This window comes from Rhagoletis pomonella, unplaced genomic scaffold, assembly GCF_013731165.1.
Source record: "Rhagoletis pomonella isolate Grant_MI unplaced genomic scaffold, Rhpom_1.0 Rhpom_scaffold_00002, whole genome shotgun sequence".
Lineage (NCBI taxonomy): Eukaryota > Metazoa > Arthropoda > Insecta > Diptera > Tephritidae > Rhagoletis > Rhagoletis pomonella.
Window position 1 is genome coordinate 5525803 of NW_023458556.1, and position 20222 is coordinate 5546024.

Sequence of the window (20222 nt, forward strand, 5' to 3'; positions counted from 1 at the left end):
GTTGTTGCGCTTTCAAGTCTTTGCGGCCGGATGGTTTTCTGTCATACTTATAACGTCGCAAAAATCTTAATGATGTCGTTGCCCTGTGGGAAGAAAACGTTTTCAAAACCCGGTCTATAACTGACCTTTATACCGTATACTATTTGGAAGAGAGTCAAATTTGTCTTCTTGCCTTAACCAGGGAAGAGAACACAAACAAATTCTAAAGCCTTAGGTACTCTATCCTTAAAAGATCAACTACGGCGTGCAGTCCTACACCGAGTTACCTCAGCATCTTTTTGAAACTAGTCTAATAGAGCTGTAGATTATAAATACACAGTATGGGCTTGACATTCCACCCTTCATAGATTGGATCTAATTCAAGTATTGAGTTGTCTATTCGTACCAATTTCATAATCAACCTTATCATGCGTTTTATTTTCGCCCGAAATCGTTCACGTTTCTCTTATCGATTATATGTATTCACTACGGACAGATGCAAAAATTCCGGGGGGGATTTGTTTTCGAGCGAAACGCAGGATAAGTTGAATGTGATTTCGTAGGGTGCATTGCGGCATCTATTTAACGACCTACCTCAAAATATGTGCACATTTTCACCCACAGCTGAACACTGTGCCTTGGGTGCCTTATTTCGGTTCTGGGTGATTGTGGCCCAAGCACTTACATATAATATTTCTGATTATAAAAATACGGGTTGAGGAGATGGTTAGCGGTGCATTCAGCGTTTAAAAGGTATGTACGAGCATATGCTATGTAGCATGTTTGTAGGTAGGTAGGTTTGGTCTTTGGCAGTAGTAGGCAAGTGAATGTGTCTGGCAGTCGTTTGCGGAAGTGAAATGAGTGCAGCCGAGCACCAGCGATGAGCTCGAGTAACTGTGTAATATTCCTATAAAAATTGTGTACATATTCTAAAAAGAGCACTAAAACAGTTAAGTAGTTCATAAAAATAAATGCAAAAAACGGCGAGCAAACAAACTCAACAAGGCAGTTAATTCAGACGATTGTGAAAACAGCTAAAACAACAAAACTGCTGTAGCTACAGCAATAAAGCAAGACAATTTTCAACAACAAATATGGCAGCTTAACGCCGCTGACATTTGTTTATCAGCAACAAAAGGTGCTCATTTGCATGTTTAAGCGAAGTGACTGCCAAGCTATTTTTGTAAAGCTTCTTCCACGCTTTGTTTTGCTAATTCTGTGAGTGCATGAAAATTGAAGGATAAATTAGCAGCCGCGTAACTATGATAAATTTAAATATTTAAGTGCTGCTAATAAGCCTAAAACATGTACAAGTAAAGCAAGTAAATTTAGCGCAATTCGTGCAAGGCGCGCGCGCTTCGATTTCGAGCAGCGGTAGGCGCGCGCACACTCGCTTACGGGTGACCCATCGGTTGTGCGCCCAGCGTCTGGCACATTACGACCGCCAAAAGCCCTGCGCTTCGCCGCCCCCCTCCAGCGGCGCTGCAGCAATGACAGTAGCTCACAAACAGCTCTAAAAAGCTCAGTTCAATTCACAGCCGCACGCTTGAATTCAGTACAGCTCAGCTATGCTTGGTGCGCGCTCTACCCGTGTGCGTTTGAAATTCATTCGCGCTTGTCAAACGGGCAGTTAGTTGTTGGCTTATCGCGTAGTTACAAGAAAAAATACAGTACGGCGTGAAGGGTTTTGAACTACTGACATACTAAAAAGTGAGTTGAAACAATATCCGATTTCGTGGCTAAAAACAAACAAAGTGGAGTAAGAATTGCTCAACGCTGGGCGTGCCGCCGCGGTCTTCCCAATCAGCTCCACGCGCGTGTCAATGTTCTCACCGTGCAAAGCGTCGTGGTGTCGCCTCGCCGTTTGGCTCGCAGCCGGTGGAATTATCTTGCTGGTGGTTTTGGTGCTCGTCGTCTTAGCCATCTTCGGCAGCCATCCATGCGCTGGCGCGCTGGAGAATTGCGACGAGTTCAGAGCCATTTGTGCCTCGTATAACGGCGATCATCAGTTCTTCTACAGCCATTGTGATATGTTGCGCGAGAATTGCTTGACTGGCAGCGGTGAGTAAGCCAACCCGTGCGTGTTGCGCGCTCTCATTTGCATTTGCATTTCTTCTTGTTCTTACTCTTCTTCATGTTTCCTATGCTTTTTTCGCGTGATGACTAATCGTGTTGTGACTGATTGTACTTTCATTTGAATTTGTTTACAGATTGGCAGCGAGATCACTACAATCATTGCAATGTGAATGTTTAGTCACCGCCACTGCTTTAAGTTCCACGAATGTCAATTAAGTTATGTAGAAGAAGTTATGTTAGTAATTTAAAGAAATCAATTAAAACCGCTTACCCTTGTGCTCATCCCAAAGACTATAACTGTGTTTTAAATGAGAGAATGCTGATTCAAGTATGTACGTTCTAAATAAGAAGGTAGCTATTGCTTGTTTTATAAAAGCTTAGATATATAACATCAACAATTATTATATTAACAATATAATGCATGTTTAGCTATTTTTTAGTTCGTAATAAATTATTTAAAAAAAAAAGTTTTGCAAGAAATATGTATTATTAGTATTAGTTCGAATATATTGACGCGTACCAAAAAAAAAAAACAAGAAATCAAATACCAAAATATTATTTATAAATACAATAAGCATATGTTTGTAATAGAAAATATGTATAAAGAATTGTTTTAATAAGTAAATATAAATTTATTTTGCCGAAATAAAATTTATTTTTAAAAACTACTTCGCACGCAATGCATTTACTTCCAAAGCACTTATTAGATGAATTCGTTAAATTTTGGGCTTTTGAAAATGAGACTTAGAAAGCGTCCTATCGAAAATTAATAGTCCAGTTTAGGGGCCTAAGGTAAAAGGCGTGTCATTTTTTACCAGAACTCTCAAGCAGTTAGAAATATTTTCTGTGTCTACTCTATTTTAAAACGAACCAAAAACATCTATGCTATTGAAGGATTGTGTATGTAAATAAGCTATATAAATAAAAATATTTAAAATTTTCTTCCCTTTTGATAGCAAAGAAGGCCAAGTCTATATCTGTAATTCCCGCAAAACTTATAGCTCCATCCAAATTGGAAGATACCTCTCTGCGGCGCTTTATACCAAATAAGGTTTGAAATAAGGCGACTTTTTCATGAATGAAAATCACGCCCTTAAAATCTATACGAAGGCTAACAAAAATGAGAGAGGTTTGGGGGCTTTCGACGGAACCAAGGCTAATTCATTTAAAGTAGTATCGATTCTACAAATTAAAAAAAAAATGTGTTTTGTTTTTGCTTCCACAACTACCATAAATAATTGTTTATTGAAAACTTATTTATCTAACTAGAGTGAAACTAATCGCAGTCGTAGTAATCGTAGTTTGAAATTTATGCTTATTATTGTTTATATGTGCGATCATTTATTGGTATTAGTATTATTATAAAATTGAGTTTAATTACAATTCTATATACAACTATAAAAAAATCTTACTGATAAATAATTTTAAACAAGATTAGTTATTATATAATTAAAAGTTGGTTAAATTTCCTACACCCATCAAGTAATTCTGTCGGAATTTAACTTATTATTCTCTTTCCTTGACGATTCATGTGTCATATGTATGTATGTAATATATGTAATATACCTACATACATGCATATATATATACACAATTTAGGATTGAAAGTGAAAGAATAAATAATTAACATGATTCATATATTTGTTATTTAAAGTTTAAAGCTTTTCAACAGGCCAATCACCTGGCGATTATAACGGTATGTAACTACAATGGCACACGCCCATACCTACGCAATAGTGAACAAGGTAATTAGTGTGACGTAGTTTAATAGCAGTGCTGTATGGCGATTCCGCACGAAATTATTTTATGAATGAAGCGCGTGTTTACTACTAACGACACATGCAAACATATGCAATTACACCGGTGGGAAATAAGACAGTGACTGAGCTTTGTTTTCGCTCTTTACGCAAAAAACGCCACTAAATATGGAATATACATACATATGTACATTTGTGATCAGCTGATTAAGTCACCAACATTTTGATCAATTTTGGCTAAATTTCTTTTGTTTATTATTTTTCCATAAAAGTCGAGTTCATTATATAAAAAACACCGTATAAATCCACATATCAAACTTTATGCAAAAATTATAAAAAATCCGCAAAATTTCTGAAAAATTTTCAACTTTTTATTTAGATTTTTTTTTTTTGATTATGTAGTTTAGTAGCCCAAGTATATTCGACAATTATTTTTTATATGGAAAAAATTGCGTCATGCAGTCAGAAAAAAATATTAAAAATCAACGCCATTCTTTAGCTATTTAAAACTTGCCCATTATTACCCTGGAATTTAATGGGCTTTAAACTGCGTACTCAATAAATTCTAAAACGTTTGAATAAAAAGTTGAAAATTTAGCTGAAACTTTGCAGGTTTTTTTATAATTTTTGCTTAAAGTTTGAATAATGGATTTATACGGGGTTTGTTATATAATGTGCTAGATTGTTTAAGGAAAAATAATAAACATTAAATAAAAAATAGAAAAATAGCCAAAATTTATCAAAATGTTGGTGACTTAAATAGCTGATCACAAGTGTATGCAAATATATATGTGTACATAGTATGTATTAGGGCGGGTAAATATTTTTTACTATGCTGGTATACCATAAAAGTATTTTACTTGAAATTCTAAGCCAATTTACCAAAAAAACCCTGTGGCAGAATGAATTTCGAGTTTGATAAATTGCGAAAATAGATCTTTTCCTTAGCAACGATGTTAATGTTTTTTTTTTTAAGTAACATATTTAGAAATAAATAAATATATGGCAAAAAAGGGCACTAGCTACCAACGTTAACGGCTAGAAGTTTATCTAAAAAAAAATATTTTATTTTTTATAAAAGGAGCTACATTGCGTTTTGTGTAAGACCTAATGTCTAGACTTATCTTTTTCTAAAAACACAAAAAAAAAATAAAACTCAATGATTTAGACACTTGAAGGACCACCATAGTATGTATGTGAAACTACAGCCAAAAAAGATTTACGGTTTCATACCCAGCAACTGGTTAGTTTCGTTTTCTGAAAGAATTCATACTTCTTATCTGACATTTTTTCCGTTTTCATATAGTTGCCGATAGGATGGAATTCTGGAACTCCAAGACTCGATTCTTGCCACATCCAAGCAGGTGTTTTCTTTTGCAAATTGGTTTACATACATTTTTTGTTTTGTATATCACTACCAACGATGTCAGAAGTGGTGGTCTACCCAGAAAGCTACGAATATGTAGTGCGGAACCGACTCTGTAAATTTTGCTGTAGGGTAGCAGCGAAATATTATTTTGTGAGTTTGCAATTAAGCGGTCATGGCTTAAGTTTATTAGAAAAGAAATGGTGAAAACTTTAAAATAATATACTGAAGCATATCTAGTAACGATATTATTTTCTAATTTTTTTTGTAGGTAAGTACATATGAAAATACGACCACACTTATACGTATCTGCCTATGTAGATACATATTTATGTGTTAACGTGTGGTTGTACTATGTACATATTTCGCTTTCAAAATAGAGAAGAAAGCTTTAGCCTTTTATTGCCGCATCTAAAAAAAAATCTGTGTAAATATTTTCTTTCAATATTAATACAATTCCATTCTGCAGGTATTACAAATTGTTAAACACATATGTATGTAAATACCTACCTACACACGTTCTCGTACGTGCATACGCATGATTTCTACAAATGTTCATGAATTTAAAAACCGAAATTATTTTACTGAAAACAAGCGAAAAATTATTTTATTGAATATGAAATTCCGCCATGGCCTTCTTGGATTCATGTAGCATTCAGGTAACTGTGGTTAACGGTACTATTTTTAAAATTACTCTGAAAACCGACTTGCGAACTGCGATTCCGAAAGGTCGGAACTAAAGAGAAAGTTTTGGAGCTTTTGTTCGTTAAGAACACTTTACCAGTATTGCCGCTTCAAGAATTGCTGAAACTCTATCTCTTGCTTCTTTCTGGAGTTAAGAAGAAGGAAACGCAAAAAGTGAGCAGGCGGACCTCGAAGTGCTCGCTGACAAGAAGAATACCATGGAATTCCATTCTGCCAGCTTTAATGAAACATATTCTAGTTATCTTCAAATATTCAGCAGTTTTACACACTGTGAAAATTTTCATGATTTACATTCGAATGTTTATTTGTTGTTAACCAGGATTTCATTTAAATATTTGTTTTGCATAGATTTTGTTTATGAATTTTTGCCAAAAATTGCGTAGTTGCATAAAGTAAATGTGAGCTTGTATTTATTTTTCGTTGATTAACAAGCGTACATACGTACATACATATATATTCGAATATTTACATGAGTTGAATTTGAATTTAAAATTTTTGTGTGGCTTTTATTTTATGTAAGTAAAATCAATTAAACTAAATATATGGAAAAATAGTGAATTCAAATAACTAAGAATCACACAAAAAAAGTACGACTGCACATCATTTCCGATATGACTAAAACACAACAACAAGCCATAAATTAAATACAAACAAAAGTTTAATTGAAAATAATAGTGATTAAATCAAAGTGTCTGAATCGTGTGAAGAAAGTCAATTGAAGAGACGACAAAAAGGCAAAAGAAAATGAAAGTAAAAACCTGAATACACTTAGATACTTAAAAATCTGCTGCACACAAACTTCAAGTTGACTAATTACACAAAATATATAAATTGAGATGGTAAAGAATGGCGCAGGCAATAACCTTGAATTAATATAATGGCCCTAACGGAAATTTATTTATCACAACTCCAGTGAGAGTGTCAAAATTTTGATTGTCGTGCATACGTCAATAGAAATGTCAACAAAGATGCCAGACTCCAACACCAAGGTGCATATATGTGTTTGTAAATACGTGTGTAAGAATCTTTGTAGTAGCAGATTTGGTTACAAATACGAAAATATTTACCTACCGGAAAAAGGCCCACCACAAATACCATCACACTAGGGATGTTAATTTTTCAGCTTTTTCCGATCCCGGGATTTTCGGGATATCGTTATCATAATCCCGGGATGCCGCGATTAGTCCCTTGATTTAGATATGCATTACTTTTCAACGGCTTAAATCGAAAAAATTGTTTCTATATTCTTTGAGAAGCTCTCCTACCATAAAATAGATAATAAATCAATGGGTTTGAAACCTACTTTATTATTTAAAGTGGCGTTTTTTATTTTTTTATATCTGACGTCAGGATTTATTTTGAAGGACTTTGTAATTTCAAAGATATGATTTATTCCAAAAATTTAAAAAAAAACTCAATGCAATGTAGAATAAAAATATGGGTACCAAATGCAAGAGAAAATTTCTTAAGAATTAAAAAAATATGAATGGGATGTTGCCGAGTTTAATAAGTGCTTAACATATAATTATTTCAAAGATAAATATTGCGAAATTTCAAGGATAAAGTTTTAAAAGGACATTTTCAATACTTACCAGTCCTTCTGCACCAAAAACTTGAATCTGTTTAAATTCCACCGGATTTCCTCTTTAATTTGATATCCATTCTTCTTCTCTAAGCACATTTCTCTGAATTTTTTAAATCATTTTTGAATTGACGTCAGAGTGAAAAACTAAAAACGCAACTTTGATCTATTTGGCCCAAGGCTTCGCGAATAAAATATATTTGTGTTTAAAATTTACTATCGCGCGGCGTTATATATATAATATTAATTATTAAATAAAAAAAGAAATATAACCAATACTGATCAATAAAAGGAGTTTCTATTATTGCCAACAGTGCAAATTACAAATCCCGAAAATGCCGGCACAATTTGCCGAGAATCCCGGGATTAACATTCCTACTTCACACTCATAAATCAACACTTGTCACTTGTGGCGCAGTATTGTAGAAAAGAGAAGTGGAAGGCAGCTGCGTTCGCCAGCAGCTCGACTGACGGACAATCAGCAAGTTGACACAAAAGTTTCATTCGCACTTTAGATATCATTTGTTATGACTTAAATAGTTGTTAAAATTTTTTCTTGTTGATGTTGTCATAGCTGTGGCACACACATGGCTGAGTCCATAATAGGGCATTGTGTTCATGTTATGCAGCTTACCTCTCAAAATATTGAAATTTACATTTAACGAAATTTCTGGCTGTTTACAATAAGATATAACTCATTTCTTTGTGCAGTCAGCCTTGGAGCAACAATGTCAGAATACTCAGTCGGAGTTAAGAGATGCTTAGGTTGGAAACATACACGGGCTTTCTGCCTTCGTGATCAGAGAAATCTTCTTAGCTGCTCGTCTCAGGTACGTCATAGGTATGGTATGTGTATGGACTTTTTATCAAATTTGCAATTGCAATGAATAACCCAAAATATTCCGAGCTGAAGCATTGGTCGTCTTAGCCTTCGCCAAAGAGATTGAATGGCGCATTTACAATGCCGTTTTCAGAAAGCCAATTGGCAAACAGTCATCAAATCCAAGCTTCAAGTTTTGGCGGCATTGAAAGGACCATCAACTGTCTTTGTGGCCTTAGACGGGCTATGCTCTGTGGCTATCCGTTCGCTAAAGAGAGCATTTAATTTTGTTACTAATATTTCAGACTTTGAAGCTGGAAACACGCATTGCAACACAACAGCATTTCGAAAGCTTGAAGCGATGACTGCCTTTGACTTTTTTGCTGTAGTTCGGAAAATGAAAACATCTGGTGAAGCGGCTCTTGGAGGTTTCGGGAGAAAGATTTTGCGAAATATTTACGGACCTTTACGCGTTGGCGATGGCGAACATCGCAGACGATTTAACGATGAGCTGTATGAGCTTTACAACGATATAGACATAGTGCAGCGAATTAAAATTCAGCAGCTCCGCTGGCTCGGCCATGTCGTTCGAATGGACAGAAACGCTCCTGCTCTGAAAGTATTCAACGTGGGCCGCGATGCTGGTAACAGAGGAAGAGGAAGGCCTCCTCTGCGTTGGAAAACCAGGTGAAGAAGGACTTGGCTTCTCTTGGCATTTCCAGTGTGCGTCGGTTGACACGGAAAAGAAATGACTGGAGTGCTGTTTTGGACTCGGCCAAAATAGCTTAGGCGGTTACAACGCCAATAAAGAAGAAGAAGAATGTAATGATTATATAATGGCATTATATATATATTGAGCTCCTTCAAGGAAAACAAAAACTATATACATATCCACATTCAAAAGATTCCTGAACTTTTCGTAGGCAAATAAAAAATATGCAGTCCTTTTCAAATGCTCAACTGCGTTCCACTTAAGTCTTTTCTTTATTCCATACAATTTCCCTTTTACTTTACCAACTCCACTCTTAAGCAACCATTCACTCCCAAAGTTTGCACGTTTTTAATTAAGACTTTGCCACTCAAACTGGGCGACAGTAAAGTGTCGCACAAAAAAAAAAACTATTAAATGCTGAAAAAAGCATTTAAGTCCCGCGAGCGGACTTCAGCCGGCAACTGGTGATTGTAAGCGCTTGTGGCAAAGTTATATGTACTTACCTTTTTCTTTTTCAGATAGATATTGTTGTTGCGCTAGGCACACTTCACGTGGATTTGAGTTATTGTGCCCGTATCAAGATCACTTCAATGAAATTGAAGAAAAAAAAAAAAGCGAGAGCAATCCAATTGACCGGCAGACAAACAGTCAGACAGCCAGCCATACAGCAGCGAGTAGCCGACACTCGACAGGCAGACACCAGACAGCAGACAGGTAGTTTGTTGGACATGCTCCGTGAAAACTGGAATTCAATATCTTTACTGGTAATAAATTAATTTTCAACACCTCTTTTCACGAGCGATCAAGTAGCAAGATAAATTATTGGCGACACTTTGGATACAATGGCGTAAGAGTGATGATTTGTGGACTAAAAGCCAAGTAGATAATACTAAATTTGTATATCGGGTCCATGCTATATACCTATATGTATAATGTATAGCATAAATGAATATAATAAACACGAAAATTTCAAGATCCTTTTTCAAGTACAAACCTACCGAAAAGGGCGCTTTGAATAAGTTTTTATTTAAAGTCATAGGGATAAAAAAAAGTACATGGATTGTTGTTACATCACCTTCAGTTCTCGCCATCACAAGTACACGAATTCCTAACAGGAAAAGTAATAATTCACCAAATTTGGGTCAGTCAAATTTTCAAAGTATCGGAGGTACTGTATTACATTTAAAGGAGCATGCGGGAGCCCCAGAAAAGAATTTAATGTACATACATACATACTCATTTATATTCAGCATTTTAGCGAGTTTCGCTCGAAAACAAATTCGTCTGAATTTTTTTCATCCACCCGTAGTGAATGCGAAAACAGAAGCGAAAAGTGAACGATTTCGGGCGGAAATGGAACTCATGACAAGGCTGATTGAATGCTATGCTAACCACGCACCGAACCTTGCGGCCGAATTCTTAAATAGTTTGCACCACTGTACGCTAACAGCTGTTCAATTGTTTAATTTTTAAACAAACTTGTTTCAGTCAGTAGCAAAATATGAACTTTTGCTACTATTATCCCTGGTATGTACATTAGAGTGGCGCAAAAAAAAAATGTTTGTGATAGGGTTTCCTTCCAAAATTTTTCCTCTTGCCGAAAGAGGTGCTGGTACCAAACTTTACGTTTCTAAGTATAAATTTAGAGGATGCTCGTATTAATCAAACAATTGGTTAAATTTAAATTATCTAAAAAATATCAAAAGCTTCAGTTGGCATGGCAACAGTAGCTTTTTATAAAAATCGCCAATATTTTTGCCAGTTTAACAGCGCTCCAGTACCGCATTTCAAGGTCATTGAGCACCCGTATTGGTTACAGTAGAAAATTGAAAGTTGGTACAGATATTACAAATATCAAAAGGAAAAAACTGAGGGGGTGCCCCGTTTTCTACCATACAAAAATTGCACTACTCTAATGCACATATGTTTCTGGATAATTTTTTCTAGATTTTCTATCTTTTTATATTTTGCTTCTGTTTTAAATAGGCCCATTTGCATAGGTGAACATTCAAAATATTTATGTATGAATGTGCGTCATATCACCGCATTGTGTTTGTTTGTTGTCAACATTTGCTTGCTTTGTGTGAAGTGGAATTATATTTAAAAAAATATCTCAACAAATTCAGTGCAGCAGTTGGTTACCCTCAGCAGGTGTATGCCCACAGGCTACAATCACCAAACATCAGCCAGCAGCCACTGGGTATCAAGCGCAAATCGGTTGCAATGTGCCTGCATCACAATATATATATGTATGTATGTATGTACATGCAACTAGCAATAGGCGTTGTACATTTTTACAAAATTGCATACAAACTTACATGTAATACATACACATGCAGTGTCTGTCGGCTGCATCCATCGTTGCAACGCCACAGTTGGTTGCAGTCGGACGATATCATATCACATTTCACAGATGATTTATGACTATTTGCATTTAAGCTTCATTATAAACTTTTTAACGTTTTGTTGCTTAATTTTTAATTCTTTTTTTTTTTTTTTAATTTTCGCAAACACGCACACAATGTTTATATGCACGGAAAGTTGAGTTTCAAGTGGGCACTTCAGTTGACTGAAGAGCAGAGAGAAGGGGCAGCTTTTGCATATGTTCGTATAATCATAAGTATGTATTTATATATGGCTGTGTATATGTATGTACATATGTATGCATTAATATGTAATATTTTTTTCCAAAACCTAGCAGTGGATTAAACTCTTTTACATCAAATACTCAAATACAGCTCCTTTCGTTGTTGTATGCTATCTTATGGCCGTGGCCCAAAGAAACATTCTCATCCTTATTGGCAACGAAACGTAACACTTACTACACGCTCTTGTTTACCCCACTTTGGTAGGATAATAGTCCGGTTGTTGTTAAGGTCTCTGGTATCCGGAATAAATGTTTACTCACTGTATAATTGGAATAAAAAAACATCGTAGGACTAAGAAAACCAGCAATTCTTAATGGTTTCATCGTTCTTGAACACCACACCACACCATCACGTTTCCGATTAAATGCTCCTTCCACGTTAAAAATTTAGATTTTTATTTCAGACAAGTGAAACAAATTATCTCATCGTAGATGTATACAAAAATATGTATGTATGTATGTCTTCATAGATCTTATTCAGAGCCAATTTATAATGAATATTTAAGCGGAGCTTAAATTTAATTTTGGATTGTTAATTAAATGCCATTCCATTTTCGTTGGGTTTCAGATCTACTTTATTTAAATATGTCAAACAAGTGACAAATGAAAGCTTACGATATTTGCAAGAGACTAGTTGAGCCTGATTTCTGAACTTTTATTAGATTTTACTAAATTTTTTAGTGCAAAATGCAGATAAAGTAGCAATTTTAAATAAAATGCATTCTCCTGTTCAAATTAATAAATGTTACATAAAAAAAAACTAGTTGAAAACCAATTATATGGTTCTCCCAAAACAGAAAAAAAATACACAAAAAAAATTTGAAATGATATAAAAAAATGTTCACTAAAATAAACATTTGTTTGGGTTTTTGAAAAATTAAGGCTCCGGTGCATTGTGAACATTAAATTCCAATTTTGAACCACTGTTTGGTTCCACCATTTTGGTAGAGAAAGATGGCGAAGTCCTTGGAAAGGATTTGGCTTAATTTTTCGCTACAGCAGGGGAACTTGTACAATTAAATAATATAACTAACTGGTTAATACTTGATTTAAATTACGATATGGGTAAGGTACTTTCCTCATACAAGTTGTATGTACATATTCCCAAAATATTTTGAAATTTCCTTTATTTTACGTTGGTTAATATGGTCACCGTAACTATGTGCCTACATACAGACTTTATTATTATGTAAAAATATTTTTGACCTTCATATCCAGACAGGAGTATTTTCAAGTTCACTTCACTACTTTTTCTTGATATGTGTCCTTTATCGCATGCAATTTTCTTCCTACTCCAAATTATTGACGCATTTATCTCAGCCAATTATTTTTTCCACACTGCAGTACAATTAGCTAGTTGACATCATTGGTATGTATGTATATATGATTGTTCAAAGCACAAGTAAGTACCAAGTAGCAAACGAATGCAATGGCAAAACGAAAAAAAAAAATAAAAAATACTTCTTACAAAATATGTTAAGGGCAAAGAATGTCGTGCGAGTCATAAATTAAATCGCGGCAGCAATAATTCACTCGGCACTCGCATATCACATGCGTTTCCAATTAATCAGCGAATATTTACAGGCAAAAAATCGCCAACAAACTGACAACAAGCAGAGAAGTAAGAGAGTAGTAGGAGCAGAAGTAGGGGTAAAAAATGGGAACACGAATTGCAAAGAACTTGTCAACAAGTCAAAAAGCGCGAAATGAAGCCAAAGACGCTACCAGTGTCAGTGCACTTCGCTTACGTCTTTTTGCATTGCGATCTCAATGCCAAACGTAATCACATTTAATTGTTATTGCAACTGCACATTGCAACAGGAGCGAGTGTTGCTGCAATAACCACAGGAGTAAGTTGAATTGAGAAAATGAGAGGCGGTAAATGAGAATGAGATATGGAACAATGTGCTACAGGGTACAGGGGGACCCGTTTACCACGATTTGAATTTTGAAGTTAAGGGTTTTCATGGGATTTCCTTGAATTTACAAATTACAAAAATTAAATTTAACTTTTTTTCGCACTCGCTTCATCGTTTTTCCCTCTTACAGTGGGCATATCTTCTCAATTGCACTACAATCTGCCGGAGTTAAATGCAAAGTTTTTCGAAATCTTTGGCAGTTTTTCTTGATGCGCCTGATGAGGAAGTCAGTGTTTCTTCTTCTTCTTCGGCTATTGTTGTTGTTGCCGTTGATTGCGCCACTCTTTATGATTATTGCATTCATAAAAACACGACTTTATTTGGCAGCAAATGAACGACAACAAACAAAAACAAAAATGGCAGAAAGACACACAAAACCGAATTATTTCAAGAAAGTAAGATGGTTTTTATTTAGTAGAGCTCTACGGGCAACGCAGCAGCGCGGCGGTGCGGCTCAGACAAAAATGGCGCATAAAACTAAAAGCAGAATTTAATTCAACATTTGTGTCGCTTATAAATTAACGCCAACAAACGGCAAGCGTGCAACAAAATGCAACAACGAATGGATATGGTTGGACAGACAAGCGTTGTCTTAACTACAGCAACAACAGAAACAGAAACAGAAACAGAAACAAAAACAACAACAACACTACTAGCAGCACCAGCAGCTGGTGGAAGAAGGGCTGAATGACATGCGAATAACTTGCACTTGCAACAGCTTTTGTTGCAGCAAAAACACACACAAACACCAGCGCATTTGTATGTACGTTGTTGTTGTGCACGAGCAAGAAGAGTACAAGAACACCATGCTGCAATAAGTAGTGTTTGTTTGCTTCTGCTGCTAGGCGTGAGTGTGTGTGCGCATGGAATGGCTACAACCAACCAAGTGTCAACAGCAAAAGATGAATTTATTACCGACAGAAGTCGACAGGACATTGCAAATCCAGAGCAAAAAGCACACCAGCAAAAACATACAAAGCCCCAGCAACAACGAATAACAAACAGCATTGCATGTCAAGCCATGAAATCGTCGCATCCACCAGCCAAGTGTGGCTGGCAATCAGTTGGTGAGTCAGTCGGTTAAATATGAATGAGGGTAAGCGTGCATTTGCTGCTGCTCAAGTGCGCCGATGCAAAGCCTGCAGATCCTCAAGCAGACAAACGAACAAAAACTGGAAAGAAGAAAGGCAGTCCAACTGCCCATCCGCCCTTGCGACTGCATACTCGTAGAGTCGAGTTGGCGTGTCGGGAAGGAAGCGGGCCGACTGACAGCCGGAGAGCCGGACATGCGGGCTAGTGAGTGGGCAGCGGTATCAGAAATAGATGGCATTCGTACATTTGAATAGGTTTTGTAACTACGTAATATTTATAGTAAACTAACAAATATATAAAGCGCTCCCTGGCACCTAAAATCGTATTTTACGCTTTTATCAACTTGCAATGTTTTGTGTCCAGACACCATTTATAGCTATAAAACATTTGCTTTGCAAAGATCCTACAAAAAAGTGTAGACATCAACCTATGTCGCCTGGTATCATATCAAAACTCTAGAGGTAGATGTCGCCTCGCCGCAAGCAGTTATATATTGCACCTAAAAGTATGCACTACATACGCTACAGCGGAAATGGATGACACGCCATTTCTTTAAATGAAATTACATGCTCTGCTATATGTATGTATGTATGCAATTTTATACACTCAAGACTAAAAATTAGAAAATAAATAAAAAAAAAACTTTTCATTATACCACGCTTTTATAAAAGAACTAAAAATTTTAAAATAATATTTCTCAGTTTCATAGAATTTGTTTTGATAACTTTTGATTTTGAAATTTCAGCAAAACTCATTATAAAAAATGTATGAGATTGAAATGAAAAGCGTGTGGCGTCTACATATTAACTTTCTACCAATGAAGCTGCAAATGAGGCTGAATGAGCTGTGTTATAGGCATTTGTGGTTTCGTCAATTTTACCCGATGAGTGTGGAGTAATGTTCTTTGGGAATTTATTGTTAAATTTTATAACTAAACTAAACTAACAAATTATTTGCGAAAATAAAAATTGCAATAAATTATAACTATTAATTAACTATAACTAACCACATTGTACACTGCTTGAGCTAAAATAGGTATTTATTTTGGTTTAATTTAAGGTGTCGAAGGGTACACTTACCGAGTATTATTATCCAATAGATTTGAAATTTTGAGCTGCACATTTTTGTATGTAAACTTTTGCAACTATACTGAGAGTAGCGTAGAAATAATATTCGAAAAAAGAACCATACTAATGTGTACGTACTATGTACATACATATGTATGTATATCCCAAAATATTTGTTAAGCTCAACCCCCTTTATGGAAGCTTAATAAACAGCGACCGCGATATGCTGTCTATTCGACAAAATTTCCATTTTTCCCCAAACGCGTCGCACGACCCCTTCCACTCAGAAATTCCACTGTCAACATAATTATAAAGGATTAATATGCGGTTTTGGTTTTACAAAGCGGCCGATTCGCACACACACACACACACATTATTCCTGGCACACACGCCTACACTCAAGGCAGCTCACGAAAATTTGCGCCTGGGACGCTGCTACTCTGAGTTGTGAGTACTCGCACGTACCAAATTAAATTCCAATTGCTTTATTGAAAATCGTTTAAGCTATTTGGCAAACAAGCATTTTAATTATGATGGATTATGGCATTTGAAATTAATTTATTATGTAGATTTTTTGGAGCAAAACGTGTGCAGCGCGCAGCAGCAGATGCAAGCGATAGAGAGAAGAGCACATTGATGTCGCGTAGAATGCATATAATTTTTTGCTTTGTGAGCTGTGTAGTAGTACTAAATATGTATGTATGTATGTGCTGACATAATCATATGCATATGCAAGTGCATAATTACGTTACAGTTTTTGTTGCTCGCAATCAATTTAAGCGAATCAGTAATGCATCGCCGCTGTCGCCATTGTGTCTGTACAATTTGGCCTGATTTTGTAGCCGCTTGCTACATAAATTTTATATGAAATTTGAGCTTAAACGTGGAAATTTGAAATTTATCTAAAAATATTGGGTCGGCCTCCGGCTCTGATACATGTATTCAGCGGCAAATAGGTGTAAGCTGTTCTATTTGCCTTTTTGTCGCCTCAAATATTCTAGAGCCCCACAGCCGCATCAGGGAAATCCTAGGCCAACCAGCCCAATCGTGGTGAAGTTCCTACAAATACTTATACAGGTAACTACGTATCTAAATTAAAAGAAAAAAAATTTAAACAATTTTCAACGAACTGTTCAAGTAACAGCTCATTCCATGTTCTCAAGATAATTCAACTAAATAATTCTCTAAACAAAGTCTCGATTTCTTCCTCGAGAGACTCATAGATTTGCATTAAAGAAACCTGATTCCTCGAGAGCAATTGAGTCTCTCTTACTACACCTTTCTAAAGAATAGATCTGTGAAACCTACCATGCACAGATCAAAGATTCGTTGTTGGTGCCCATCGAGGCGATAGTAAAAGCTTTGAGTAAGCTCGAGAACAACTAAACTGCTGAGGCGGAGTTAATTCTGGAAAATCGAAAATAGTTTCGCTCACCAAGAAATATAAAGTGCCAAATAATAAATGGCCTAGGAAAGGCATTTTTGTCTTATCTTTTAGCTTTTAGGCAGGCTCAGCAAGCAATAGTCCACTGCGGACGGCCAAAGAATATTATTCAGCAGCAAGGGTGCAGATCGGGAACTGGCCAATATAAGAGTTGGACTTATATCAGCATTTCTTTCTCAGCTTTCCAACTTTTGCAAAACTAAGGTTAAATATCTGCGATCGTGATTCATTGACACTCCCGGGGACGATATCAGCCGTCTGCGAAACATCGTTTTGAGCATGCCACGCTTTGATAACTAACTCTATATGGACCATCTGTAGTATATGTAGTTACCGTTATAGGAAAATTTATTAAATGTTTACACAATTAATACCGGGCTGCCACCCAACTCAGCTCACAACAACAGCTCAGAAACCAAAGCCATATGTTATCCGAGAAGTATAAGCTGTCAAATTGCCGCAAAACAGATTTTCATGAGAAATCTACTTGAAACAAATCTGAAAATAAAAATAAAAAAATCCATGGATTTGCAATGAACAATTAATTAATTAAAGAGAAAAGTAATTACATTTAATATGTGGAAGTAAATATTAAAAGGAGTTTAACATTTTAATATCTACGGAAACTAATTTACATAAACTGGCTACCCTGCTACTTCCAGCAATAATAAGTAATTAAAGATTACTGCACTCTATTAACATCCATATCGTAGTCGCTGCAAAATCACCAACGCAAATAATCATAAATATGTACATATGAATGTACATTAGGGCGGGTCGATTTTTTTCCCATAAAATCGCATATGCGGAAAATGCTCTACGTATCATTCTGAATAACTTTGCTTAAGAAACTTATGGCCTAAAACCAATTTGGTGCCAGCGAAATTAAAGGGGAAGTTTAATATCAGGTAATACAAAATTTTGTAGGAAAAACTTAAACAAATAGCTGTTAGCTGTTATGAGTATAAGGGTAGAAAAAGGAGCTAATTTTTTTTAAATACTTAAATAACTGAGTTTTTGAGTGCTTCTTGCTTTCCATGCGTGGAAATTTTTTTACTAACATCAGTCACGGCCATAGTACTTTTTAAGGTAAACTTTATGATAAAAGTATTTTTTGCTAAATAATTATTGCAAACATAAATTTTGAATAAATTGTCTACAGTCGTTTCATATGTTGTACCAAGGTCTACAACTGTGCCAAGTTTGGGAGAAATTGGTGAAGCGGTTACCACGATATACACATGTAATCATAAGTGGACGTGGCTACGCCCATTCTCCAAAAATTTATAATATTCTTATTTATCGTCTAAAAATCATTGTAGATATTAATTTTAAGTTAATAAGTTTTAGTAGTTACAAGTTTTTGTATTTCTGAAAACTACCGTTATATGGAAGGGAAGGCGTGGTTATTGTCCGATTTTCCTATTTTCAATACCATGCGTCCTACGCTAAAAAGAAGTACACATACAAACGCACAGACTGACTGATGGATGGATGGACGGACAGACAGTCACCGCTTAATCGATTTCTTTTTCAGTTTTTATCATTCATGTATTTAAAAATAAATAAACGACTTTTTGTACCCTTAAAGTAAAAGATTAACTATGTATTTGTTTATGTTTTTCCCACAAAATTTTGTATCCCCTGATATGAAACTTCCTCTTAAAATTCGCTGGCTCGAAACTCGTTTTAGACCCACAGTTTCGTAAGCAAAGTTGCTCAGAATGATCCGTAGAGTATTTTCCGCGTATGCGATTTTTTCGTTTTCCTGATCCCCTACAAATCGACCCGCTCTAATATGCATAGGTACATACCATAATATTTCGTGGAATTTAGCAAGATCCGGTATCGAATGCTATTCACCAAGACAATTAGTTGCTTCTGAGCCACTCATTAAATCTATTAAACCTATAGTAAGCATACAATAGGGCATATAGAATATACCGATGTATGTGTGTATGAATGTATAAACATAAGTATGTATTTAGTACATGTATATCGAATTACATCTAATCAACTGCATATGGAATAGAGGGCTGCATGAATTCATTCAAAACGGCTTATGAATTGAGTAGTCCACTTGCATACAGCGTTATGTGATTTTATAATAGAAAGCCATAAATTTGAAAAAACGACTACGACAACAAGTAATATTTAAATTGAACCTTTTTTATTATTACCTGAAAAATTTGATAAATAAGAGTCTTATAAAATTATAACATAACATAACATGACATAAGATACCATTAACAGTCAATACGACCTAAAGCAGTTTTCTAAGTTCATCAGAAGATGGATACTTTTGAAAGTTTATAAATAAGTATGATAGCGACTTTTGGAAGAAGAGTTAACATTTGATGTTATTTTTTCAGAATATAAAAAGATTTTGCACTGTGTTGTTAGTGGATATGAAACTACTTTAAATACAGGTACGTAATCCACCAAAAACTAAAAATCGAAAAATTTTACCTAGCGCACTTTGCAATTATTCAATTATTCATATACAAAACGAATGTATGATTTTGGCTTAAAATTTGTTTGAATTTGAATGAATACCTGTTCTGATATATGTGTCGACAATACAATCGTCAAACAAAGTGAAAATAAATTGAATTGAAATAAATGACGATTTTTTGTATGAATATCCAAAAATATTTTTTCTACATACATATGTACGTTTGTACATCTACTGTACTCTGTTTGGCTAGAAGTTTGAATGAATTCATGCAGCCCTCTAGTATGTACATACATACATACATAGGTATGTATATTGATCCGACACAAATGAATACATATAGTATCTTGACTATACGAGCAGAGCAGTTCATGCCTTATTACTCGGTTAAGCCAAAATCATTCAACTCCTCAATGCTAGCTTAACAATTACATACTTATACTTATAAATGAATAAAACAAATATGTATATATGTTTCTGTACATATTTATATACCGGTATGAAGGCACATATTTGCACCGACATGAAGAGACCAGATGTAATTTCGCAACTCATTTGGCACATTGTTGGTTTGTATGACAGCCCACTGAAATTCATCTAT

General features: G+C 35.3%; 1 protein-coding gene across 1 annotated transcript; it reads left to right on the forward strand.

The window, feature by feature from the left end:
* The first annotated feature begins 815 nt into the window (after positions 1-815).
* Positions 816-2346, forward strand: LOC118734540. Its single transcript, XM_036464258.1, has 2 exons — positions 816-2040; positions 2190-2346. Exons 1-2 carry the CDS (start codon positions 1803-1805, stop codon positions 2231-2233), a joined length of 282 nt encoding a protein of 93 aa, XP_036320151.1. The 5' UTR covers positions 816-1802; the 3' UTR covers positions 2234-2346.
* Positions 2347-20222: the final 17876 nt, after the last annotated feature.